Here is a 26,515-nt window from a genome sequence, read left to right on the forward strand (position 1 = left end):
CAGAGACGCTGTGGGGTGAGCACCCGATCCAAGGGCCACACCAGGGGCCTCAATGTCAAGGCCCCAGATAAGCTCAACCCAGTTCCTTGGAAGGCCTGGGCTGCTCCCTGAAGCAGCTGACCTCACAGGTCATGGGGCGGCGCCGGCACACGCAAGGCCGTTCCAAGGAGAAAGGAGCCGTCAGCCATAGGGACGGGGGCAGGGCTGGGAGCCGCAAACCGGGGCCCGAGTCGCTGGCTCAGCGGGGCGCTGTCTCTGCCCTGAAAGGACACTGGGCCTTGGGCTCCGCCTGCTGCACCTACTACGGTCTGTTAGAGGACGGGCAGCGGGCCTAGGGTCTGTCTCACATCCAGCAGGGGGGCAACCCAGACCCCATCAGAGATTCGCTCTGCCCCGGAGGGACGTCAGGGTTGGAAGCCGCGAAGGCTCCGTGAACAGCTACCCATGACCGTTTCGGAGGTCGCTCAGAGCGACATGCCTCTGCACTGCCTGCATCGCCCAGCGACCAGCTCTGGGCTGACACCTCTTCCAGGAGGCCCTCCAGGTCCTCACCTAACCTCTCCCAGCACTCAGGAAGGCAGAAGGGGGTGAGCAGGGCCTGACTTACACTAAGGCCCCGTGCCTGTCTGGTGAGGAAACTTTTGCTGGGACACAGCCATGATCCTGGGCTCACACGCTGCCCGTGGCTGTTTTTGCGCTCCATGACAGAGCCACATGGTCACCTGAGGTTGCTCAGCCGGCAAAGCCAAGATGGGTGTGGGGTGTGGGGTATGGGCTCTGGGCCCAGGGAAGCCCCACCTGCTCACTCATCTGCTGTGGGACCCCTGCCTACCTAGAAACGGGGCCTGCTGTTCGACCCTCCCCTTGGGACCTAGAGGGACTGCATGGCTAGCCACGGACAGGCAGGCAGTACCACCAGGCGGGGGGAAGTTATTTCTGTCTAAGGCCCAGGTCTGTCAAAGTCAGGGGCCCAGGTGGGTTTGGGAATGGCACAACAGGTGGACACTGTGATGGCCCACGCTTGAGGCTCGGCGGGCACAGGTCTGCCTGCACAGAGGCCAGCAGGCCCAGGGGCCCGGGATCTGCACCATGGCCAATCACAGCCAGGAGGGGAGAGCCCAGACTCCCTGTCAGAGGCTCGCTCCGCCCTGGAGGGCTGTCGGGGTTGGAAGCAACAGAAGTTCTAGGCACGACACGATGTGACCAGTTGTGTGTGCGCCGGGGCTGCCGGCCAACATCTGGCAAATCCAGACACTGGACAGGAAAAGTCCTCAGGGACACTCAGCCGCGGCCTCGCAGAGCCCGCGTTACAGCTGCTTCCTCCTTCATCACCTACAGTGGCAACCCCCCAGTCTACAAGCTGCTTACTTGCCTTGAACAAGAATCACCCCGGTACTAATCAAAACATCAAGGCAGCTTCTCCCAAGCGGCCCATTCATCAGCGCCACAAGCACAGGGCTGGATGATGCCTCGGCCACTCCCCGACAACAGCGCCTGGACCCACGGGGACGAGTCCGGCCCGGGTCGGTCACACTCCCTTCTTGGAAGCCACATCCTTTCTCTTGTCCTCTTCCAAACTCTGGTGAGTTGCCGTGATACCACGTCCTCGGTTTATTGCCATCACACGTCTGGAGTGAGGCGAGTGGGGCCGCAGAGAAGGCGCAGGGCAGGCTGAGGTCAAGCCATACCTGGCCATAAAATTGCCACTCGCTGTGCGCTCAATAGGATAAAGTAAACAAATACACCCCCAAACCTGTGTCCTCGGCCCTGGGCAAGGCCTGGCTGAGTGCAGGCACCCGGCCGTCCTTCCCCCACCTGCTACCACAGAAACCCCACCTCCCTCCCTTCCGTCCTCGCGCTGTCCCCGGCGACACTGGGACCACGAGGGTGCCCAGGCTCTTTCCCAAGTCAAGGTGGAGAACGCTCGGCGGGTGGATCCGCCGCATCAGAGGTCAGGAGACCGTGGGAGAACTGTGGAGGGCCATGGCACCCCTCCCGTGGGTCCAGAAGAGCGAGCTTTGGCGGGGGCGCTGGCAGCTTTCTGGTCAAGCACACAGGGGCTGCCAAGACATGGCGGACACACAGGCTGCAGGGCACGGGACAGCAGACAGGCAAACAGGCCTCCCATACGGAAGATTCTGGGCTCTCCCCGGGTGTGTCTCAAGAAGAGCCTGCAAACTGGGTGCCAGAGGGCACAGCGTGGATTCCCTGCCAGCTGACCCACCCTGCATGCAGGGATCTGTGCCGCGGGGGCCACGCGAGTGCAGCCACACGATGAGTGACAAGGATGTTCGAAGGCCTGGGGGAGGACAGGGAGTGACGACGCGCCCTGTGGGCACTGGGCGGGCGTGAGCGGATGGACACTAACGGACGGACGCGCGTGACACAGCCTGCCGCTGCAGCCACCACAGCGGCCGGGAGGAGGGATTCAGGCTGGAGCAGGGCGCACACAAGGCGCAGCCCGCGTGCTCCCCGCAGTGACAAAGGCGGGCGCTGGCCCGGAGCACGGGCAACACCAGGGTAACTGGAGCAGCTCATGGAAATGCAGTTACAAAGACAAGCTTCTTTGGGTTCCCCCAATTCGAAAACCATGCCTGTTTTTTTCCCTAATACGCATTTTCTACAAAGCATTGGCAGCCCCCCACCCCTGTAGACTGGAGGCAGGGACGCGGAAGCGGTGAGACCCAGGTGGTGCGGCTGAGCCGAACTTGTGTTTTCTGTGCCTGGCAGAGTTTCCCAAGGCGCTGCTAGGAAGATTATTTTAAACTAGGGACAAAAAGGGAGGCTGGGGAGAGGAACACAGACTGGAGCTCCAGGCCCTGATGGCCACAACCCCCACCTGTGCTGGCCTCTGCTCCATCAGCTCCCCACAGGACGCGGCAGGACGCTTCCGAAGCGGGTGGACCGTGCCGATGGTGAAACACATCCCCTGCCTTCCAGGAGCCCCCGGGTCTTCCTGCTGCCCCCGGCAGCGCTCTGCCCATTATTCTGCGGAGATGAACTAAGGAACAACTCTGGCATTCTTCAAGCACAAAAATACCACACAAAGGTCAGCCTTCTATTTTGGGCCCACTGATAGGAGTACCGCACTTGGAGTCAGAACACCGGATTTGAGTCCAAGCTCTATTCAAAGGGGAGCGGTGCTGTGGTGCAGCCGGGTTAAAGCACCGGCATCCCATATGGGCACTGGTTCGAGTCCTGGCTGCTCCTCTTCCTATCCAGCTCTCTGCTGTGGCCTGGGAAAGCAGCAGAAGATGGTGGCCCAAGTCCTTGGGACCCTGCACCTGCGTGAGAGACCTGGGAGAAGCTCCTGGCTTTGGATCAGCACATCTCTGGCCATTGTGGTCATTTGGGGAGTGAACCAGTGGATGGATGACCTTTCTCTCTCTCTGGTTCTACTTCTCTCTTATAAATCGCTTTCAAATAAATAAAATAAATCTTTAAAACAAACAAACACAACACTGTGGCTTTGGGAGCTTGGATCAGCCCCCTCTCTCCTGTGGGCCTCTGGGCTTTTAGCTTTCCCTGCCAGATCTGGGTTCTATGAGCCTGCCATGGGGCCCCAGGGCCGGCAGCTGAGTTTTGCTTTGTTCACATCAAGTCTGTATTTGCTGTAGGGACCATTTACACCCTGGTGGCTTTGGCCTACAGATTTGGGTTTCTGGCTGCTTCTTCAGAAATGAAAAGATCTAGGAGGCTGGCACTGTGGCATCGTGGGTAAAGCCACCGCCGCAGCACCAGCATGCCATACGGGTACTGGTTTCAGTCTCGGCTATTCCATTTCCGATCCAGCTCCCCTCTAATGGTCTGGGAAAGCAGTGGAAGACGACCCAAATGCTTGGGTCCCTGCATGGGACCTGTGGAAGACCCAGAAGAAGCTCCTGGCTCCTGGCTTTAGCCTGGCTCAGACCCGGCTGTTGCAACCACTTAGGGAGCAAACCAGTGGATGGAAGATCTCTGTCTCTCTCTGCCTCTCTCTGTAATTCTGCCTTTCAAATACATTTTTTTTTTTTTATAAAAAACATGCAAAGTTCTGGGGCAGGAATGTGGCACAGTGGGTTAGGCGCTGCTTGCAATTCCTGCACTGCATATCAGAGCACTGGTTCCACTGCTGGCTGCTCCACTTCTGATCTGGCTTCCGGCTAACACAAGGCATTAGCAGCAGATGAAGGCCCAAGCACTTGGGACCCTGCCACTCACATGTGAGACTTGGATGGAGCTCTTGGCTCCTGGCACCAGCTGGGGCCAGCCCTGGCTGCTGTGGGCATTTGGGAGTGAACCAGTAGATGCAAGCTCTCTCGCTGTTACTTTTGCTTTTCAAATAAATGAATGAAAGAGAGAATAAATGAATATTTTTTTTTTTTTTGACAGGCAGAGTGGACAGTGAGAGAGAGAGACAGAGAGAAAGGTCTTCCTTTGCCGCTGGTTCACCCTCCAATGGCCGCCGCGGCCGGCGCGCTACAGCCGGCGCACCACGCTGATCTGAAGGCAGAAGCCAAGTGCTTATAAGAAGAGATCTGGCCTCACTGAGCACCACCCGCACACAGAGGCTTGGGGAGGTGCCCTCCTAAGTCGACTGGCTTGGCCTCGTTTGCATTTTCAGTTGGTTGTCTCAGCTTTCCATCCTGAGATTCTTGGTCAAATCCACAGAACCCAGGGCCGTTCTAGCCCTCAGAGACCTTATGACCCAGATCCCTTCTCAAGCCCCAGAATCCTTGGGCGGGTGGGGGGAATGATGGAAACACGGCCACCTGCCCCCAGCTGCCAGGCCGGCGTGCAGACAGGACCCGCCTGCCCTCTGCTCTGCTGGGAGCTCCCTGTGCCTCTGCTGGGTCCGCACACATCCCTTCCCAGCCTCCAGGGCTCTCGTGGCTCAGGGCCGGCTTGGGCAGGAGTTCTGGTATCAGAGGGGTGCACCGTGCTGTCCTCTGCTGGCCTGTAGCCAGTGCTGGGGTCCTGTCAGCTGTGCCCAAGCGAGGCCTCAGGAACCCGACTGCAAAGCTGCCGCTGTTCTCCGTCCAAGGCCTGCTACTCTTCTCACAGCGAGTGTCGGGGAGCCTCTGGGTTGAGACGGCGTGGGGACAGCGTCCCTGGCCTTGCTGGCTATCTCCCAATAGCACTCCCCCCTCCCCCCGAGCCACAGTCACAGCCGCTGGCAGCTGAGCATGGCCATGGGACCAGGTTGTGGCCAAAGACTAGAAAGGGAAGCAGCTGTGGGATTTCCAAGAAGGTTTTTTTTTTTTTTTTTTTTTTTTTTTTTTTTTTTTTTTTTTTTTTTTTGACAGGCAGAGTGGACAGTGAGAGAGAGAGACAGAAAGGTCTTCCTTTGCCGTTGGTTCACCCTCCAATGGCCACCATGGCCGGTGCGTTGCGGCCGGTGCACCACGCTAATCTGATGGCAGGAGCCAGGTACTTATCCTGGTCTCCCATGGGGTGCAGGGCCCAAGTACTCGGGCCATCCTCCACTGCACTCCCGGGCCACAGCAGAGAGCTGGCCTGGAAGAGGGGCAACCGGGACAGAATCTGGTGCCCCAACCGGGACTAGAACCGGGTGTGCCTGTGCCGCAAGGCAGAGGATTAGCCTAGTGAGCCACGGCGCCAGCCAAGGTTCTTTTTTTAAGATTTATATTTTTATTTATTTGAATGGCAGAGCTACAGAGATGCAGAGGCAGAGAGGCAGAGAGAGAGAGAAAGAGAGAGGTCATCCATTCGCTGGCTCACTCCCCAATGATCACAATGGTAGGAGCTGGGCCGATTGGAAGCGAGGAGCCAGGAGCTTCCTTCGGGTCTCCCACATGGGTGCAGGGGCTCAAGCACTTGGACCATCTTCCACTGCCTTCCCAGGCCATAGCAGAGAGCTGGATCAGAAGTGGAGCAGAGGCCGGCGCTGTGGTTCACTAGGCTAATCCTCTGTCTAGCGGCGCCTACACACCGGGTTCTAGTCCCAGTCGGGGCGCCGGATTCTGTCCCGGTTGCCCCTCTTCCAGGCCAGCTCTCTGCTGTGGCCAGGGAGTGCAGTGGAGGATGGCCCAAGTGCTTGGGCCCTGCACCCACATGGGAGACCAGGAGAAGCACCTGGCTCCTGGCTTTGGATCAGCGCAATGCGCCGGCCGCGGCGGCCATTGGAGGATGAACCAACGGCAAAGGAAGACCTTTCTCTCCATCTCTCTCTCTCTCACTGTCCACTCTGCCTGTCAAAAAAATAAATAAATAAATAAATAAATAAAGAAGTGGAGCAGCTAAGACTCAAACCAGCACCCATATGGGACGCCAGCACTGAAGGTAGTGGCTTCACCCACAATGCCACAGTGCTGGCCACAGCCAAGAAGGTTCTTTACAAGAAGGGTGGGGGGTACATCCTCCTCCATTCTGCTTCCTAAATTATGGATGTGATGGCTGGAAACCCGTAGCCATCTTGGACCAAGAGGACGAATCACATTAGAGAAGGCAGAGCAGTGGGCAGGAAGGAGCTTGGGCCCTTGACACCTCTGTGTAGTCCCTGACCACCTACACTCAGGTTCCTTTTATTTCAAGGGACAGGAACCCACTCTTAACTGATACGGTTGAAAAAAGGCTTTGTGAGCGCAGGGAGGCGAGCTGAGTGCCCGAGGGACAAGGACTGGGGACCACCAGGGCTTCCGGTGCAGGTACGGCTGGTCTGGGCCTGCTGGAGGAATCTGGACACAGAGGTAAAGACAAAGAGGGAATGGGGTAAGTGAGACCGGAGGTGACCTCCTGTGGCCTCCCAGCTCTCTAAGAAACACTCTTTCAACTCCTTCCTGGGTGCTACAGGCAAGCTTTCTGAGGGAAACCAGCCAAGCTGAGTTTCTGTCTGGGCCCAACCCAGGCTACAAGGATATTTCGAGAAGGCCAGGACCTGGAAAGAGGGGAACCAACAGAAACTAGCCGGGGGGAGGGGCGTGGTATGGGCTGATGGGAAAACTGGGGGGGGGGGGGCTTGAGCCCACAGTTCCCTATCTCCAGGTGAGCAAGGAGGCCCCAGACACCCCTGCTAAGAGTGGGCGTCCTCTGTTTCACTGGAACTACCCAGAGGAGGTGAGCGGCTGCCAGACCCCAGTGGCATGTTTCAGGCCAGGAAGTCAGAAAGCCAGCTGAGCGCAGGGGAATTCTCGGAGCACGCAGAGCTGGCCCAGGGCCCACACACAGATCCTCCACTCCAACGGCCACGACCTTGCCCCTGCCTCTGCCTCACCCCCATGGGCACGCGCACCTCTCGTCTGCTTCCAGGAGGCCTGTGAGATGGCTGAGAGCTCAGAACCCAACCCGCGGACGCTAACCCGAGAGCCACTAAAACGGAAACCAGATGATGAGAGCTGGGACTAAAGGTGGACGGGGAGACAAAGTGCCCACAGGACGGTGTCCAGCTCTGGGAAGGTCATGTTGCCATCTAGCTCCGAGCTTCCCGGAGCCAAGACCTTGGGGACAGTTACCCCCGGTGGCCTTGCCCTCCTGACACACTGGCCCACTAAGCCCTGGGGCAGGCCTCAAACACAGTTTCACGGAAGAAACAGCTGCCTGACGGGACTCGCGGCCGCCCTGGGCAAAGCTAACCCCAGGCAGCCCCCCTTGCAGTTTTTTTTTTTTTTTTTTTTAAAGATTTATGTATTTATTTGGAAGAGTTAGAGAGAGGCAGAGGCAGAGAGAAAGGTCTTCTGTCTGCTGGTTCACCCCCCAGTTGGCAGCAATGGCCGGAGCTGCGCTGATCCGAAGCCAGGAATCAGGAGACTCCTCCGGGTCTCCCACATGGGTGCACGGGCCCAAGGACTTGGGCCATCTTCTACTGCTTTTCCAGGCCATAGCAGAGAGCTGGGTTGGAAGTGGAGCATCCAGGACTCGAACCGGCACCCATACAGGATGCCAGCACTGTAGGCGGTGGCTTTACCTGCTGTGTCACAGTGCTGGCCCCTCTCGCAGGCTTTTATCTAAACAACACAAAAGCCCTTTGCACACAAGACGAAGATGGGACTGCTCGGCTGGCACGGAGCCTTCCTCCTCAAGGAGGGCGCCTCTTTTTCCAGACACCCGTGGGGCTCCTGGGTCTGAAAACCACAGGTATGGCAACGGCGGGGGAACGTAGCACACGGGGAGGGGATGCAAGTGGAAGGGTATTTCCAAAAGCCTTTGAGGGATGCAATGAAAAGATAATTTCATTTTGGTGCCAAAAAATTTTGAGGGGACGGCACAGTGGTGCAGTGGGTTAGGCCACCGCCTGTGACCCTGGCATCCCATATGGGTGCTAGTTTGAGTCCCAGCTGCCCCACTTCCAATCCAGCTTCCTGCTAATGCTCCTGGGAAGGCAGTGGGTGATGGTTCAAGTCTTTGGGCCCCTGCCACCCACGTGGGAGACCAGGATGGAGTTCCAGGCTCCTGGCTTCAGTGTGGCCCAGCCCTGGCCGGTGTGGCCATTTCCAGCAGATGGAAGATTTCTCTCTCTCTCTCTCTCTCTGTAACTCTGCCTTTTAAATAAATAAATACAACTCTTCAAACAAATTTTTGAAACCCATGCATACAAGAGCTTTTCAGAAAGCCCCCGGAAAATGCGACTGCTGAGAAAGTGCTACGGGGTCAGCGGTCTCTGCAGTCGCCTGTTTTCCCTCACTTGACACAGACGTGGGCTCCGGGTGGACAGTTCTACCAGGAAGACAAGGGCAAGGGCAGGCTCATCAGTCTGGCCCAGTGAGGCGACGGGGACAGGCAGAGGCTGGGGGGAAGCAGCTGGTGCGGGCGGGCGAGCTTCTGACCGCTGCTGCCCGACAACACAGGCCTCGCAGACGCCACCATTTCCAGGTCTTCCCGAGAAGCTGGGTGTCTGAAATCTACAGAAACGTCTCTGGCATTTAAAATGTACTGATGTCTTAACTGGCATCCTTCTTTAAAAACCAGAAGCAGGCAACCTTGGGAAAGCCAAACCAATCACACCTCGTCTGGGTGGGCCCCGAACTTCTGTCCGGGGCTGAGATGGGGGGTCTCCCAGCCTCCGCTGGGAGATAGGGGATCACACGCTGGGGCTGCCTTGTCCAAACCCCTGCCATCAGTGGTTTCAGAACCTCGCGTGCACCACTAAAGTGAACCTCAGACGAGGGTGCTTCAAAGAAGAAAGTCCAGTGTTCAGAGACTTCTCTCAGCCAAAACTCTCCAGTTTGGAGGGGAGAGCTGCCTGCCCCAACGTTTCCGTATGCCTATTCCAGATGGGGAAGCACAGAACAAAACCGGCCGAGGCCAAGGGAGAAGCAACCGGTGCGTGCATTTTCCGTGTCCAAGTGAACGAGGCCCGGGGTGCGGTTCCCCGAGCTCGCCTTTCATTAGCACGTCCACCCTGAGGCTGCAGCTCAGGTTTCTGACGATGCAGTGTTCATATTTTCTCACCACCCGTAGCAATGCTGGGAAACAGTAAAAAATCAATTGGCCTCGCGACCTCGCGCACAAACTGAAGACAGCAAGTGCGGCCGTGGCCTGATTTCTCCCTCGCTGGCTCCTTCGCCGGCTCTGCCCTTTCACCTCCCGGTGCTATCTGCCGGGTCCCGCGGGCCACAGAGGAGGGGCGAGGATGGGACTGGCTCTGAGACTTCAGCCGGCTGGTACGATCGACAGGGAGGCAGCTTCCCGTCGGTGCACCCGATTCAGGGGGCGGCTCTGCAGCCACCCTGGGCCAGATGCAGGTGCTGGCAGCCAGTGAGTGGGGGCCGCGCAGGAAAGGTGACCTTAGGATGATGGCATGCAGGGGCCACGTCACCCACAACCGTTCAGAGAGCACGTGTTGGGGGCACTGAGGAGGAAGCAGCGTTCAGATTCAAGTCCAACAATGGTGCACCCACGGTGGTGCTTGGGAGGCCCGGATTCTCACCCAGAATCACCCTAGAACCTACCAGCATGTTCACAGGTCTGCCTACTCACTGCTGGGACTCTGCTGTCGGGGAACAGGGAAGATGGGCGTGTTTGCCCAAAGACCCGTGCGCTCAGTCTCCCTCTCAGACCCTGGGCTTAGGGGCCATGGAAGGGCTCTCCACACCCACACCCCCTCAGGGGTGGTGGTCCTCCTATTTTCTTCCTGCACTCTGGCCCTGAAGAATCCATGTCCTGTCCAGCCCAGGGGGGCAGATCTGCAAACCAGGCACCTGGGGAAGAGGAGTTTCTAAGGCTTCTCTCGACCAAGCCTAAGCCTTACCGACCCGTTTGCATCACTGACTGGCTGCACCTCAAAATGCGTAAAAACTTTTATTGCTGATTGCTTTAAAGGGATAACATGTCCAACATACAAAAATAGCTGGGAGCGTGCAGCATCGGTTAGCCTACAGCTCCTTATCCATGGATAAATCCTCTTGGATTTTAAGGACTATACTTGAAAACCTGCAGGAAAGAAAAAATGGTTTTCAGTATCTTGCTTTCTCTCCATGGCACTTCTGGGCTAAGTGTGCCCTTAGAAACCTGTCTACTGTCGGGTGTGGAACCCGCCCCCAGCAGGAGAGATCCAAGACCTAAGGGGCACTTTCTCTGTGCAGAGTGGGAGCAGGGGGCTGCGTGGTCTTTATGCGTGCAGCCGTGCGGGTAGTACTTTCCTGCCTTGGACACAGGCGCCCCTCCAGGACCCAGAGGGATGGCTGGCGCCAGGAGGGCACGGGACCTCTGGGAATCTCTGGCGCTGGGACACCCTAGCGTCAGATTTGTTTAAAAGTGAAGGTTGCCAGGACCTGGGCTTTCTTCCCAAGCACTGGGCCCTGCCTCGCCCGGCCCCTGCCCTCCTCCGATGGCATTACCGTCTGTACATTAGCAAGCAAAGAGCTCCACAACAGTCTCTCAGCCAGGGCACTAGCAAGGTCACCAGCGAGCGTCTAAACAGGGCTGAAAGCAGCGACAGGGAGGCAGGTTAGACCGCTGCCAGGGGCTCGGCGACCCCTGACTACTCGGCGCTCAGAGCCCAAGGGAGTGGAACTGGGGAGCGGCTGGGCTGGGCAGTCGGGCCAGCCCCCTGAGCTTCCGGCTGGCAAGGACCAGCTCTTTCCAGGAGGCCTCTCGTCCCACGAGGGAAGGCACAGGGTGTGTCACTCACACTGACACCTACGCCCTGCCCTGCCTGTTCCATGAGGTGGCAGTGTGAAAAAGGGGCCAGGGAAGCTGCTCTGGCAAAAAGCACGTGCCGCTGATGCGAGAGGCGAGGCCGAGAGCCACGCGCCAGGACTGGCAGCTTGCAGGGTGGGGCGGTTAGCTTCTTACGTCACTGAGGCGCTCCACTGTGTGTTCTAACAGACTGGGGCTGGGCCAGCCCCGCGGATGACGACGCTCTATCACACATCATCTCCTCTACAGAGAGAACAGACGACACCGTCTGAAGCTACGCGGGGCAGATACAATCAGGCAGTGTGTGTGGAGCCGCACACAGACCGAGATGCCTATCAGCCCAGGGCAAGCTCCAAAGGCCCGTAACTGAGGGTGCTGAGTGGACGGGGCTCTGCAGCTTCCGCCCTGGCATTCGTGGGACACGGCCAACAGATGCTGTGTGCGCGGCGTCTGTCAGCCGCAGGGCAGGTGCTGGGCCTGCAGCTTCTACCCGGGGTGCAGGACTCAGAGGTGGAAGGGGGCCGGGGACCTGGCCGTCCCCAGGGGTATGTGACTGGGGGGAGGGGCCGCTGACCTCGAGAGCCCTTGTCCTTTCTCTCATGTAGGGTGGGGTGACACCACATCGCACAGGGCTTGTGAGGAGTTGGGTCAACAGGGCCTACGTGTCCAGGTGCTGCTCCAAGGTTTCACTACTTAACTGGAGTTTATGGGGCCTAGGACTTGGGCCCAGGGAGGCCCGAGCTGGAGGTTTTCATCTGTACAAGTGTCTCTAAACCCAGGGCTAAGGGCAGAAGTGGCTCAGCTCTTGAGAGAAAGCAACACGACGCAAGACGAGGTTCTTCCTCCTATTCCTCAGGTTGAGAGACTGGGACACCGGACAGCTTTCCTAAAGCACCGTGACGCACTAAGTTAAGGGTCTTAGATAACACACAGCCTCTGAGAAAGGGGAGCTCCTGCTGTTTCCACCTGGACTCTCAGAATCTCAAGTTACGGCGCGTTGAAGGTCGAGGATGGCGCGTCTGCCAGTTCTTCTCCAAGGCCGAGTTGAACGCGGTAGGTGGAACTGTGTCAAAGGACAATGTTCAGGGAGGCTGGGCCTGTTAGCACTGCTGTCTCGCCTCGGTCCACACGGGTCCACTCGCAGGGCAGACCTCTGTCCCCATGACCCCCACGGCCACAGTTCCAGGAGGAAGGCAGGGAACAGCCAGCTGTGGACTCCAGCGAGGGGCTCTAATTCTCCATGTCGCCTGGTCCTGCCGTGCAGGCGCACACCTGGGCGTGCTCTCTCACCAGCTTAGACACTCTTTGTTTCTGGAAGCTGGTGCCTGGGAAACAGCCATGCCACTTGAGGGGCGTGGGTCTGCTCAGAAAGCCCACGGAAAAGGGACCTCCCAGGACCTGCGGGGGCTTCTCAGATCTCTTTTCTCTCTGCGCTTCATTGCAAAAGCTAAGCTAATGTGTTCAACATTAACATCACCCTGGCTACCCTGCATCTGTAGTTTTGACTTCTTTTTTTTTAGTATTATTAATATTTCATCATAAAAGTATTGATTTCCTTTAACTAAGAGACTTAAAGTTTGCTGCATCCTTAAGCATGATTTTATTATGTCTTGGGGCCAAATGTTTTTTCCTCCCCTCAAAAAACACTTTTCCTTTGATATAATGCGTGTCGAGAAGGAGGAGGAATTGATTCACGGAATTCTGCAGCACAGGCAGCTTTTAAGGGATGTATCCAATAAGTGAACTGGAGAGACATTTCTTAAACACAGCAGCATGTGTCCCTGTTAAGCCTTTTCCGCGCTTTAGAGGTGAGAAACGGAGCACGACGTGTGTATTACAATGTCAGATCGCTTCAAGAGAGGCAGACCTGGGAAACTCACATCAACTCGGGACAGGACCCTCGAGCTCACCAAGTCCTTGGAAATGCCCCAGGAGTCATTAAACCCACATTCCCACACTGCCAACCTCTTGCTTCCTTAGAGAAAGGCAACAGAAAGTGAGGAGGCGTCCTGCAGCCTTGGGGCTGCCAGCCAGTTCCCTCGTCTGTAGAAATTGCCAGAAGGCGATGCCAGTGACAGGTTAGAGAAAGGAGGCTCCGTCTCCCAGAGCCCATCCAGGAAGCAGGCGGAGGGCAGTGCCTGGCAGAACAAGCCCGGCGCTCCGAAATGTTTAAATATTGAACACCCTTTCTCTCTCCTCCACATTCATTATTAACTCGGACCTGCATCACTGTGTGCACTGACTTCATTGCTTCCCAAGAATCCAAGACACAATGGACAACGCTCAGGGGCCCGTGGGCGGGGGCGGAGCACGGATTTGGGTTTCTTCCCTTCATGCCCTCGCTGGAAATCCTTTACGGTCAGCCCCACGTTCTCAGAGCCGTGAATTCCTGGAAGCGTCTCAGCCTCTCAGTGACCCCTGGCGCCCGAATGCAGATGATGAGTGTCCCGAATATTGACAGCTGCACTTTCTTCCCCTTCCCGCCACGGCAGCAGTGTCACGCGGAGGCCGCAGGACAGAGCTGTCAGCGCAGCGCAGCGCAGCGCAGCTGTGGGAGCACCACCCAGCCAAGTGTCTGTTGTGCGAGGCGGGGGTGGCTCCCAGCTGTGACTATGTAGCAGCAACACGTAGGGCGCCGTGTGCATGTGACGGGAAGAAGTCTACCCGTAGCTAGCAGATGGCCCCTGCCTGGTTTCTGGACACCTGTTCTGACACGTGACACCTGGGCCAACAGCCAAGCAAACTTGCAGCCGGAGCCCACGTCATGCCTCCGGGACATTAGTGTGTGGCATCCCAAGGAGAAAGCTAAATCCTTCCAGAAAACACGGCAGCACCTGCTCTCGGGGACAAACAAGGGGGCAGGTGGCCCATCACAGCCTCCCGCCGAGAGGAGAGGAGCCGAGCCGGGATCTGCCGGCGGGATGAGCTGGTCACAGCCCGCCTTTCTCCTGGACTTTTATCTGTGCGAGTGAAACTGTCCCAGATGACCAGCTCAAGGCTTCCACCCTCCTCTCAGAGACAGCACGGCATCGGAGATCGATGCTCTGCCCTGCAAGGCGGGCTAAATTTATCCTTCCCTGCATCCTGCTCTCTCTCTGCGTGGGGCTGGCGAGCTGCGCTGCCCCGGCCCTGCTGAGTGAGGTGTCCGCCGGCCTACGTGGCTTCCTAGCAGGCAGCACGCACGCTCCCAGCCCCGCCCGTGCTCAGCACGCACACAGGACCCTCTGTTTCTCCCAGAGCTCCCTGCTGCCCGGTTCTCGGAAGTCCCCACAAACAGAGCTCTGGAGGCCTGAGCTCCTGGTTCATCCGCAGCCCCCAGCGTGTACCCTGCGGAGCGGCCAGGTCGGCTGGCCGTGCAGCGGCTCCGGAGGCCCTTGGCTCGCACAGCGGCGCACGCCCTTCGTCTGAGTGCCTTTCACAGCAGTGGGATGGTGTGGGCTGCCAGGGGCTTTGACGACTGAACTAAATCAGAGACTTCCTTCTCTCTCCCGGTTGCGCTTGGCAGGCTGCCCTGTGAGTGAAATTTCCCTGATTTAACGCCCGATGCCTGGAGGGCCCCGTATTTCTGAGATCTTGATCCGTCTGCGTGGCTGCGGAGAACATGCCCCAAACAGACAGCCTGAGCTATGGCTTCCATTTTGCTGTTAACCCGTGCACTCTGCCTTTTTGGCAGGAATGAGAAATTGGGAAAGACGCCAGCGCCCACGCTGGCAGGTGCACAGGCACACACGCGGGCGGCTCTGCCCGACACTGTTTTCAGAGGCTCACCGGAAACACGGAGCCGGACCTCTGTGTGCGGATCTGCACCGCAGGCTGATCCAAGGGGAAGCAGCAACACCTTCCCTTGCCAGTACAAGCAGACTCTGCGAATTCTGACCAAGCCCACGGGCCTGGGTTGCACTGGGTTTCCCTCGCATCCTTTTGCTGAAGCGCCAAACCCTCAGCGTGGGACCCGATTAGGAAACGGGGTCATTTTACAGGTGCGTGTGAGCTAAGATGACGTCATCAGGGTGGGCCCTAATCCAGTCTGACCGTGCCTCATAAACAGAGCTCCGCACGCAGGAGAAAGGACACCATGTGGAGATGAAGGCGGAGCCCGGGGTGACGCCTGTGCAAGCCAAGAAGCCCCCGAGACGGCCAGCAGAGAGGCCTGTGTCAGACTTCTCTCCCAGGGAGCCAACCGTGCTGACACCCACGTCTTGGACTTCTGGCCTTCGGAGCAGGATAACATGTTTCTGTTGTTTAACCGGCCCAGCTGTGGTCCTTCGTCACGGCTGCCTCTGGAAGTAAACACCCAGATGACCGACAAGTAGGCAGCCATTAAAAATGAGGTGGGAGAGAGGGCAGGTGTTGTGGTAAAGCAGGTTAGGCCATTGCTAGAAATGCCTGCATCCTGTATCAGAGTGCCTGGGATTAAGTCCCTCCTCTGCTTCCGATCCTGCTCTCTGATAGTGCACCTGGAAGGCGCAGATGACAGCCCAAACACTTGGGTCACTGCCACCCACATGGGAGACCTCGACAGAGTTCCTAGTTCCTGGGTCCAGCTTGGTCCAGCCCCAGCTATTGTGGGCATTTAGGGAATGAACCAGAGGATGGAAGAGCTCTGTGTCCCCCTCTCTGTTACTCTTTCAAATGGATACATTAAAAAAAAAAATGAGGTCTAGCAAGAGGCCGCCTACAGCATGGGGAACTGCTCTGATAACAATGGCAATGGAGTTAAACACAAAACCTTGTGACCCAGCAGCTCACTGCGTGGGCTGCACATGTGCACAGAAGGCACACCTGAGGATGCCCACTGCAGACCTGTTCCGGCAGGGAAAGCCCAGGGTGACCTAAACTCTCAGCCAGAGAAACAAAGTTTCCACATTGCAGAATACTACACAGCCATGAAAAGGAAGACACAGACTCTAAGTGCTAATACAAGACAGACTCTGATACACAGGGTTGGCCAAAAACAAACACTAAGCAAGCTGTAGCAGGGTACAATAATGATTCTCTTTAGGTTATTTTAGAAAGCCGTCCAAACCATAAGACAATTCCAGGTCTGTAACTCCTTATCCTAAACCCCTGTAGTGAGCTGTGTCCTGGAATGCAGAAATGCTGGAGTGAAAAGCAATGTGCTGCACTTATAGACACGATACATATTATGTTACATCTTCAGCTGGGTCTTGAGCAGCTAAACCCAAAAATATTACATTTCTGGAGAAAAAATGTATACTGACAATAACTGGTATGAACAACTCTGAAAAATAGCCCATAAATAGTTCAGTGAAGGTTTCTGACAACAAGTGAGCTACGAAAAACTCGAGTTCAGAATTGCTGAGGGGCCGGCGCTGTGGTGTAGCGGGTAAGGCTGCCGTCTGCAGTGCCAGGATCCCATATGGGCACCTGGTTGAGTCCTAGCTGCTCCACTTCTGATCCAGCTCTCTGCTATGGCCTGGAAAAAAACAATAGAAGATGGCCCAAATGCTCGGGCCCCTGCACCCTTGTGGGAGATCCAGAAGAAGCTCCTGGCTCCTGACTTTGGATTGGCACAGCTCTGGCAGTTGCAGCCATCTGGAGAGTGAACCAGGAGATGGAAGACCTCTCTCTTTTTCTCTGCCTCTGCCCCTCTGTAACTCTTTCAAATAAAAATAAATAAATCTTAAAAAAAAAAAAAAAAGAATTGCTGAGAAGAGGCTGTGGCCCTGGACTGTGCACTGGCTGCACACACACACACACACGTGAGATACAACTACAGAGAAGGTTCTGGAAGGCAATCAGCCAGCCCTGACTGTGGGTATCTGGGGAGGGGAGGCAATTGGAGAAGAAGAGTCAAAAGGAATTCAAGCCTCACTTTTAAATGAAAAATCAACATATATTTCTTGGGTATATATATATATATATATATATATATATAATTTTTTGACAGGCAGAGTGGACAGTGAGAGAGAGAGACAGAGGGAAAGGTCTTCCTTTGCCGTTGGTTCACCACCAATGGCCGCCGTGGCCGGAGTGCTGTGGCTGGCGCACCGCGCTGATCCGAAGGCAGGAGCCAGGTACTTATCCTGGTCTCCCATGGGGTGCAGGGCCCAGCGACGTGAGCCATCCTCCACTGCACTCCCTGGCCACAGCAGAGAGCTGGCCTGGAAGAGGGGCAACCAGGACAGAATCCGGCGCCCTGACTGGGACTAGAACCTGGTGTGCCGGCGCTGCAGGCGGAGGATTAGTCTAGTGAGCCGCAGCGCTGGCGGGTATACATTTTTTTAAAGATTTATTTTATTTATTTGAAAGACAGAGTTACAGAGAGAGGTAGAGACAGAGAGGTCTTCCATCTGCTGGTTCACTCCCCAGATGGCCGCAACGACCGGAGCTGTGCCTATCCAGAGCCAGGAGCTTCTTCTGGGTCTCCCACATGGGTGCAGGTGCCCCAGGAATTGGGTTATCTTCCACTGCTATCCCAAGCCAAAGCAGCGATCTGGACTGGAAGCGGAGCAGTCGAGACATGAACTGGCGCCCTTATGGGATGCCTGCACTTCAGGCCAGGGCATTAACCTGGTGCGCTACAGCGCCGGCCCCAGGTATAATTTTTTTTTTTAAGGAAATGAGAGAATAACAACAGGCAAGACGCAGATGGAAAGCCAGCTGAAATGCTCATGGTATTTTCTTCCACACTGGTGGGATTGTGAGTGCTTTCTTCTCCCTGTAGCTTTACAGTTTTCCCTCGTAATTTCCAACATTCACAGATTAATGCACAAAAATTAATGCAACAGGCGTGCAGTAACAGCGAAACAGCTGACTGGCCCCTCCACTCCTGTCACCGTCAGCTCGTCCGCAGGGCCTGGGTGACCTCGCGAGGCCACGTCCTGCTGCCTCCCCGGCCTGCCACCCTTGGCGTCCACACTCTGACAGCCTGGCAGTGCCGGCCCTGCACCGCCGCCATGAAATATGGCCCCTTCCTGGGCCTCTGCTAACACACTCGTCGCTTTGATTCATCCTCTCTAAGTCTCTCTGTCCTTTATTCTCCCTCCTTGCCCTTCGATTGCTTTTCGGGAGTTTATCATGCTGAACTTTTACCCCTTTCCAGGAAACCCTATTATTTTTTTTCTCCCTTTCACAATTAATAAATAATTGTGAGAGCGCTTCTTTGGACAGAACTACATCCTGCCTTCTGAGCAGGACGGCAGGAGCTCTGCTTCCGCGCGGCCCCTCTCGGCCTGTGCTGGGGGCACGTGCCCTGTCCCAGCAGGACAGCCGCCTTCTCCCGGACCCTCGCGCTGGCTGTGCTTTCGTGGCTGCCCTCCAGGTAGGGGATGCTGGCTTTGGTGACAGCAGACATGAGTTCAAACCCCAGCCTTGATGCTGCCGGGGCTGCAGCCTCGGGCCTCAGTCTCCCTGGGTCCAGCACGGGACTAATCCCTAACCCAGACAGCATTATGAGGACACGCCCGTGCTCGGCACGGCAGCTGACGTACGGCAACTGCGCCATCACCAGCGGCTGCTGTGAACTTCCAGTACCAGCTCCGGCCGTGCGCCTTCTCCTCCGACAGCCTTCTCCCACACAGAGAGGGACACAGCTGGCCCCGACTACCTCCAGGACACACTGTGCAGCATCTGGGATCATACGGTGTGTCGCTGGCATGCTGGTCACTTCCAGGGCAACAGGCAGGTACTCCACCTCACTAAGCGCTCACGGCTGGGAGTCTCCTACCTGCTGGCTTTCCCAGAAGTCACAATTCTGAGGTCAGACCACAATCAACAGATTTCTGGAAAGGTAAGACATGCAAACTTACCTCATAATTTACAGGAAAGAAAAGGGAACAGGAGGCTATTTTACCAGCAAGAACAGAGTTTTTTCGTCAAAGTCAAGACGAGATGGAAAAAAGGCAAATTTGGGGGAAGAGGAAGGGTGCCAGGTGAGTCTGGACTGCATCAAGGTTTCCAAATTATTCTGGAATGTGTCGTGAGTTCCAATTTTTTCCCCCCATTTGGACTTGTTTAAGGAAAATGTTACACAAATCAGACTACTTTATGATAAAAGTGGGACACAAATGAGATCGCGTGGTCTTTATGTGCTGTCTGATGGCAGCGCTGTGACGGGCTGGCTAGTTTAGAATAGTAGTTTTTTAAATACGCAGTTTGATTGAGATGCACTTCATATACCCAGCAGTGCACCCACTGAAAGGGTACAAGCCACTGAGTTTTTGTGCTTCCAGAGTTGTGTGGCTCTCGACACATTCCAGTCTTAAAAACATTTCCATCACCCTCATAAGGGGTTTGCTGACAACCTGTGGCAGGGGACTGCACCCAGCCCGCCTCTCTCTCCCTCCGCAGAGCGGGTCTGTTACCTGCCCTTAGAAAGGCCTTCCACCTCACACTCTGTGGTTCATTCTCCTGCCTGGGCTACAAAAGACTTCATTCTTCAAATCAGGCCCAAGCCCAAGGAACTTCTTTTCCAACAGAATTCATCCCCAGACCTGCCCTGTGCCCACAACGGGAGGAGGTGTTAGCAACAGAAGGGATCTCAGGCCCCGCTAATCTGGTCAGGGCAGGAACCCATGACAAAGGCTGATGGGTGGCAGGTGCCACAGAAGCAGGTCTGGGAAGCCCTTGGGCCAAAGCAGCTAGGGCTCTCCGATCCCGGGGCGTCCATCTGGGGCACAGAGCCACTCAGCTCTGTTCGTCCTCCTCCAGCTCACCCTCCCTTGCTCGGAGAAGCCTTCCTGGACCCCAATCCAGGTCCGTGTCCTTTCCCAGCGCTCCCCCAGCTGCAGGGCACTGATCACGGTGGGCAGCTGTCTCTGGTGCCCCGTGCCTGGGGCCTCTGAAAGGACTGATCTCTTTGGCTCACCTCTGAGTCCGCAGTGAAAATGTCTGTCACACATGAGGGTAATTCAAAAAGTTCATGGAAAAATGAAGCAGAAAAGCTTTATTTTGGTCTAAAAATTTTGAAAGCCACATATGGTTTCTCATGATAAGCATTTTCACGAACGTTTTGAAGATTCCTTGTAGAAGGGGGTATTAAAGGTTTGCTGGCTCCATCCATCCACCCACATACCCACCCCACCCCCTGTCTACCATTCACTGCGTTCCTATCACCACCAACAGGCCTGGGACAGCCCAGGAGCTGGGACTTCCTGAGGGTTACAATTCAGTCACAGGATAGGACAGGATCGGGTAGTGGGGAGAGAGGATGAGGAAGAGACAGAATTTGGGATGGGGTGTGCGCTTATGAATAGGGTTGAGCATGTGGGTGTCTGGAGAGCTAGGAGTGGGGGCAGGCTGTTGTCACCCAGGACCGCAGGAAGGACCCTCTGAGAAGGTGGAGGGGGGAGTCTGAGGACTGACATGCAGTAGGTGGGGACAGAGCCACGCAGGTACTTGGGGAGAGCATTCCAAGCAGAGGTTGCTAATGCGGACCCCCAGCAGGGGTGCTCAGCACAGCGAGGCCAGCCTGGAAGCTCCTGGGGCCGCCCTGGAGAGGGCCAGGGGACAGCGTGGAGGTGAGGGCAGTCTTACAGGGAGCACAGGGATCAGACTGTGGGTCCTGGGCCACCTACGTGAGACAGGAGCCATTGGTGGCATAGGCACAGGAGATAACTATCTGACTTACACCTTAATGGGATCATCTTAGCTATGGTGACCAGAGGGCAAGGTCAGAGTAGCGGGCTGATTTTGAAGCCACTGAAGTAGCCAAACCTGGCCAAGGCCAAGCGCCAGCAAACACCATCCTGGAAGCCCACTGTGGCATCTGCCCATTTTTGTCAATGAAGACGTGCTGGAGCCCAGCTCGTGGCTGTTTCTGGCTGCAATGGTAGAGTCTTGTTGAGATGTAGACCCTATGTCCCAAAATAGCCTGAAATATTTACTATCTGGCCCTTTAAGAAAAAGTTAGGGGCCGGCACTGTGGGGTAGCGGGCAAGGCTGCCGCCTGCAGTGCCAGCATCCCATATGGGTGCCGGTTCCAGTCCCGGCTGTTCCACTTCCCATACAGCTCTCTGCTATGGATTGGGAGAGCAGTAGAAGATGGCCCAAGTCCTTGGGCCCCTGCACCCACGTGGGAGACCCGGAAGAAGCTCCTGGCTCCTGGTTTCAGATTGGCACAGCTCCAGCCGTTGTGGCCAACTGGGGAGTGAACCAGTGGGTGGAAGACCTCTCTCTCTGTAACTCTGCCTTTCAAATAAATAAATAAATCTTAAAAAAGAAAAGAAAAAGTTAGCTAGGCCCTAACCCAGGAGACAGGTGTGGTGGTGAATGGTTCTGGCTTCCTTCTGCACTTCCCAGGTAGAGCCCATAGGTGTAGGGTGGCACTGGACATGCAGAACAACAGAGGTCAAGGATAATGCCCAGCCTTGGCCTTGGCCCAGACGAGTAGGCTTGAGCCCCAGCTGTTCTCAAGGTTTCTCAGCCATCCCTTCCTTCTAGCTCAGCGTGGGTCATTAGGTCCCCTGGGCAGCCCAGCCTGGGGCCGGCCCCTGTGAGCACCTGTTTTACTGCTCCAAGATCTGCAAGTGTTTTTTGTTTGTTCTTTTCAGAGTAGGGCCTTTGGTGCTCTGCTTGAAGCCCCTTGGGTCCCCTGGTGAAGCCCACGATGGTTCGGCTGGCACAGGAGCCCACTGCTGCGTGGCTTCAGCTCCCGCTGCTCTGTTTCCCACCCCTCTGCTGCTTGTGGTCCCCAGGTGTGCACATGGTTTTCAAATCCTGCTCAGGCCGCCTGCCAGGATGTGCCAGGCCTCACCCAGGACATTCTTGAACACCTCTTTCTGGAGGCCCCTGCCCTGTCCGGGCTGCACCTTCACAGTGCAGATCAGATCATGCTGCGCATAGTTCAGCGGCACTTCCCAAGGATGCCGGGAAGCCTTGGGAGCAGGGCCTTCCAGGACACTGCACTCCCTCGTTTTTGGAGAAGAGCATGGTGCGGAGCCCTGCCCGTGGTGAGTCTGCTGCCAGTGTGACAAGCTTTGAGGAACTGGCACTCCGTGCACTGAACCTATTCTACTCTCACACCCAGAACCTCTTCCACCAGACACGCCCTCCTCCAGCAGGGATGCCCCAGGCCTTCGAACTGTCCATTCATCCCCAGGCTACAGAGCAAGCGGGCACAAGGACACATCAGCTCCACGGGAGAAGGAACGTCAATCACATGGTGCACCACGCCAGACTGTCCACAATACATCCTCAGGAAGGAACGGGACCCAAGGGCACAGCAGTTGACCCAAACTCACCAACATGAAACTCAGCGAGACCCTTCCATCTCTATCCAGTTCTCGGCTGGAATGGACATGGAACTGCCCTGGTGGGCGTCACAGACACCAGCGGTCCTCTTACATTCTGGTTTAACTGGGCTGGGCCTGGATAGCTTTCCACAGGTGTACATAGACCCAGTTCAGGGCCTCCAGCTGGGGAAGCTTCTGCCAGTGCTGGGACTCCATGCTTCCCAAAAAGCTATGCCTCTGGGTAGCTGGGCACCATCAAGGTGGACTGTGGCCTCTCGGGGTTGAAGGACAGCTGCAGGACAACTGACTCCTTTGTAGCTGTGGCCTTCTAGTTGGCTGCCTTCCCAAACAGGTAGCTGGTGGAGCCATGGAGGTACAGGAGGGAGAAGGGACAGGAGCTAGGAGCTGACCCTAGGCCATGCTAAACTGAGCCTCATCATTCCTGGCAACAGGACAACGAGGCCAGCATCCAGCCTGAGGCCACAGAGAGCTCCTGGAGCTGGGTGATGTGTCCCTCCTCCAGCTCCTCCGGGATAGTGTAGCTTACTTAGCACATGATGCAGGCTGGAGGCCACCAGGCAAGTGGTTTGATGACAAAGTGCCCAGTGCCAGGGACAGGACCACTCTCAAGGCGTGGCTGTGGGTTTCCAGCTGTCTGCGGATTCCAAGTCAGTAACAGAAGCAGTTCTCCTCCAAGGGGCTGGAGAGCTGTGCGGTTTTGCTCTCTGGCAGGCCTCTGAGCCACACTAGGGACAACATGGGGTAGGGAATGACAGGGAAAGATGAGGACACAGCAAGGGAGGCTGGGTAAAGAAGAGCTGGGACAAGACACCAGCTTGGCTACGTACTGGCTGTGCAACTCCAGGGAAGCTGCTTAACCAGCCTGACCTTAGGAAACCAACTGGAGAATGAGTGTATTACGGTACTCCCGAAAGGTGTTGGAAAATGAAATGAAAAAATCAGCTGAGTTTGCTGTGAAAGGATTTTGAGATCCATCCATACAAAGGTCTTCAAAGAGTTCATGGCGTAGAGGGTTACGGAACAGCTTAGTCCGTATTGCAGTGCCAGACGGAGTCCTGGCTGCTCTGTTCTCATCCAGATTCCCAGTAATGCACCTGAGAGAGCAGCAGGTGACGGCCCGAGCACTTGGGCTCTGCCACCCACAGGGCAGACCTGGATGGAGTTCCCGGCTCCTAGCTTTTCCCAGTCCCAGCTTTCACGGCCTTCTGGGGAGTGAATCAGTGGATACAAGCTCTCTCTCTGTAACTGCCTTTAAAATAATAAAATAAAACCAATCTTTAAAAAAAATCATGGAAATGCATCTTACAAAAACAACTCTGCATGGATTTCCAATTTTTTGCATTCAAATGAACTTCTTTTTTAGCACCACTTCTCCGTGAACTCTTTGAAGTCCCCTTGGATGGCTGCCTCCCCCCAGGGAGGTCCTGAAGATGAGACCACCGATGCACGGAACGTGCTGGGTTCAGAGCTTGAAGCAAAGCAGGGGCCACCCCGGGAGCCAGCTGTGCCTGCGCCGCCCTCGCTCCTGCCCCAGGGGCTTCCTGCAGCAGGGCCCTGCCCGTGCTGGCTCCAGCCTGGTTAGTCTGGTGGCCCCACAGGCTTGCGTGTTAAAGGCTTGTCAATGGTTCCGAGAGGGTAGACTCAATCAGGTGTGATGTTCCGAGGTGGGGCCTCTGGGGAGTGATTAGATTGGATTAAGGTATCAGGGTGGAGATCCGTGATCATGGTGGCTCTATAAGGAGGAGCATAGACAGACGCACGCTCCCCCTTGCCATGTGAGCTCTGCACTGCTTAGGGGCCCTGCCAGCAAGGACGCTGAACCAACGGCTCCAAAACAGCCAAAAGAAACCTCCTTCCTTCCTAAGCAGCCTGCCTCAGGGATTTTGTTATAGTAAGGAAAAGCCAACTAACACAGCACTGTCCCCCGGGCCTCCCTGGGCCTCCCTGGGCCTCCCTGGTGCAGGGTCTGCCTCCGTGCTACTCCAGCGACTCCTTCCACAAGCTGCCCACTCACTTGGCAGGGAAGCGGCCTCCCATTGCCATGAGGGGAGGCTAGGTTCCCTGATACAAGCTAGGCAGTTAGTGCTGCAATCATATGTGGTGGGGTCAACAACTCACACACAGTGCTGGGCACACAGTAGGTGCTCAAGAAACACCTGCTGAGTAAAAGAAGGAGTGAAAACACAAACTCTACTGAGCTCAACAAACTCCCAAATGCACATAACCAAAAGGCTTAACAACACTCTGGGTCAGTCCCAGAACTTTCCAGAAAGCTTCCAAATTTGCCACTGCGTGCGCCTCCACTGCTCAAGCCCCTGTGTTTGGCTGGGGCACCGACATTTGCCAGTGTAGGCCGGAGCCTGATTATTGTTCTTTTAAGCAGCACCCTGGCTGACAGTAGAGATGCAGCTGCTGACTCTCACACCTACAGGGCAGGTGTCAGCGGGCACAGGAGCCTGGACAGCCCTGAGGACTGCTGGCCAGACACTGGCAGTCAAGACTCGACTAATTAGCAGGTGAACTCAGGAGGCTCACGTGAGGGGCTGCGGGTGAGACCCACAGTGCCCCAGGCTCCTTCAGGGCAAGGCTGCGAATTTCTTCAGTTCCCTAGGCCTCAAGCAGTGTCCCTGGACACCGGGCTCAGATGACCTAGGACTGTTTCAGCAACACCATCTACCACGTGTGGCCTTAGGTGAGTCCCTTCTCTTTGGGCCTCAGACCCCTTGCTGGTCACGTGAGCCTGGATTACGGGGACAGCCTAATGCCAGCAGCACAGGGCCCCTCGCCAAGTGCTCTGCTGAGTGATGCCCACACCACTGGGACGGTTCAGGGACAGAGTAAAGCAGGGCCCCTTCCTGGCAGTGTGACCTTGTTGGTCACCTCCCACCACGGTTACCGCGCTCCTGGAGAGGAAATGCCCTGTCTCCCTGAGGTGCCACACAGTGTGTGGGACAGCATCAGCCCTGGGAGCTGGGTCGTCACAACCAGGTGGGTGCCCAAACCCCCTGCTGCCTGTGCCGGCTGAGGGCACCCCCCCACCCAGCTGCTCCCACACTGCTATCCCCCATTCACTGCCCACCCTTCCTGTGCAAGAGCTGAGCGAGCACATCCAGGTCCAGAGGGCCCCGAGTCCAGGACAGCCAAGATGAAATCCACATCACCAGGGGCCCTGCTCCGCTCCCCCAGCGGCACAGGTCCTCTGGGGGACTCCCCCCTCACCCGGTATCCCTGGTATAAGTCTTCATGTCCATGTCTGCCTCCCTCCCCTGGGCTGTCACCTGCAGGAGGCCCAGGACAGGCTGCTGGAGGTGGTCAGTGCACACTTGCTGGGAGAACGGATCGCCTGAGACGGCGGGTGCACGGAGGTCTGCTGGCCCGGTGCCCTCTCTATGGCTGACAGAGTCCGAGTTCCCTGTGCAGGGGCCTGAAGGAGCTGGGCAAGCTGTCCTGCTGGCCTGCCACCCTGAGCTCACAACCTCGCACAGACACGACGCCACAGTGTGCCCAGCTCCTGCCTCCCTATTCCGGTGACTGGTGACTCCACGCTGGCATAGCGGGTACGCAGTGCTCGCCCTGCTGAGTTCCTGCCCGTGCGAGGCAGCGCCCATCATCAGTCCCACTGTACACTAGAGGCCATCAGGTGCAGGGCGTGGCACAACTCCCTGACATCACACTGTCGTTCCTGGGTGGGTCTGACTCCAGGACGGGTGCCCTAACCTCCCCACAGCAGGGGCTCCCTTGGCACAGATGTGGCATGGTTTCAACACTGTGACACACTGACACACTCTGGCACACAGCAGTGCCTAGCCTGAGCAATGGTGCCTATGAAGCTGTTTCTGATGGGTCTTCAGGCTGGGCCAGCACCCAGGGCCCCTCTGCTGGCCATGGTGGAGACAGGGGACACAGCGGATTCTGCATTTGCCCTTTGCTGGTGGTGGAATGTGGCAGGCAGAGAGAGGGACAAGGGACAGACCATTCTCTCCAGCGGCCGGGTGCTACTCCAGGACGCGAGAACACGGCTCTGAGCTGCTGGGTGCTCCCTGGGGCTTCAGGCTGCCAAATCTGGCCAAGAAAAGCACATTTTTCCAAAACGCCCAGGATTCTGTAAATGTCAGCTATTTCAGAACATTTTCCAGGTTCCTGAGGGTGGGAGGGGGGTCTCCGGGGGAGGCTCATTCCTTCAACACCTACTCTTCCTGCCACCTGGATGTTTAAGGAGGCCA

General features: G+C 56.5%; 1 protein-coding gene across 6 annotated transcripts in view; it reads right to left on the minus strand.

The window, feature by feature from the left end:
- The window catches only part of CLEC16A (C-type lectin domain containing 16A), a 207,076-nt gene that overhangs the window by 9,282 nt on the left and 171,279 nt on the right, over positions 1–26,515 (minus strand). For 2 of the 6 annotated variants that reach the window (XM_089320724.1, XM_051847434.3), the window contains one exon: positions 10,224–10,368. The exons of the other annotated variants lie outside the window; for them this stretch is intronic. In XM_089320724.1, coding sequence (XP_089176850.1) covers positions 10,355–10,368 — 14 coding nt within the window. In that variant the 3' untranslated portion in view covers positions 10,224–10,354. Of the gene's footprint in view, positions 1–10,223; positions 10,369–26,515 lie in introns of those variants that run through there. 6 annotated transcript variants of the gene reach the window in all.

The sequence above is a fragment of the Oryctolagus cuniculus genome, chromosome 19, assembly GCF_051225735.1.
Source record: "Oryctolagus cuniculus isolate XC-2025 breed Fujian yellow rabbit chromosome 19, ASM5122573v1, whole genome shotgun sequence".
Lineage (NCBI taxonomy): Eukaryota > Metazoa > Chordata > Mammalia > Lagomorpha > Leporidae > Oryctolagus > Oryctolagus cuniculus.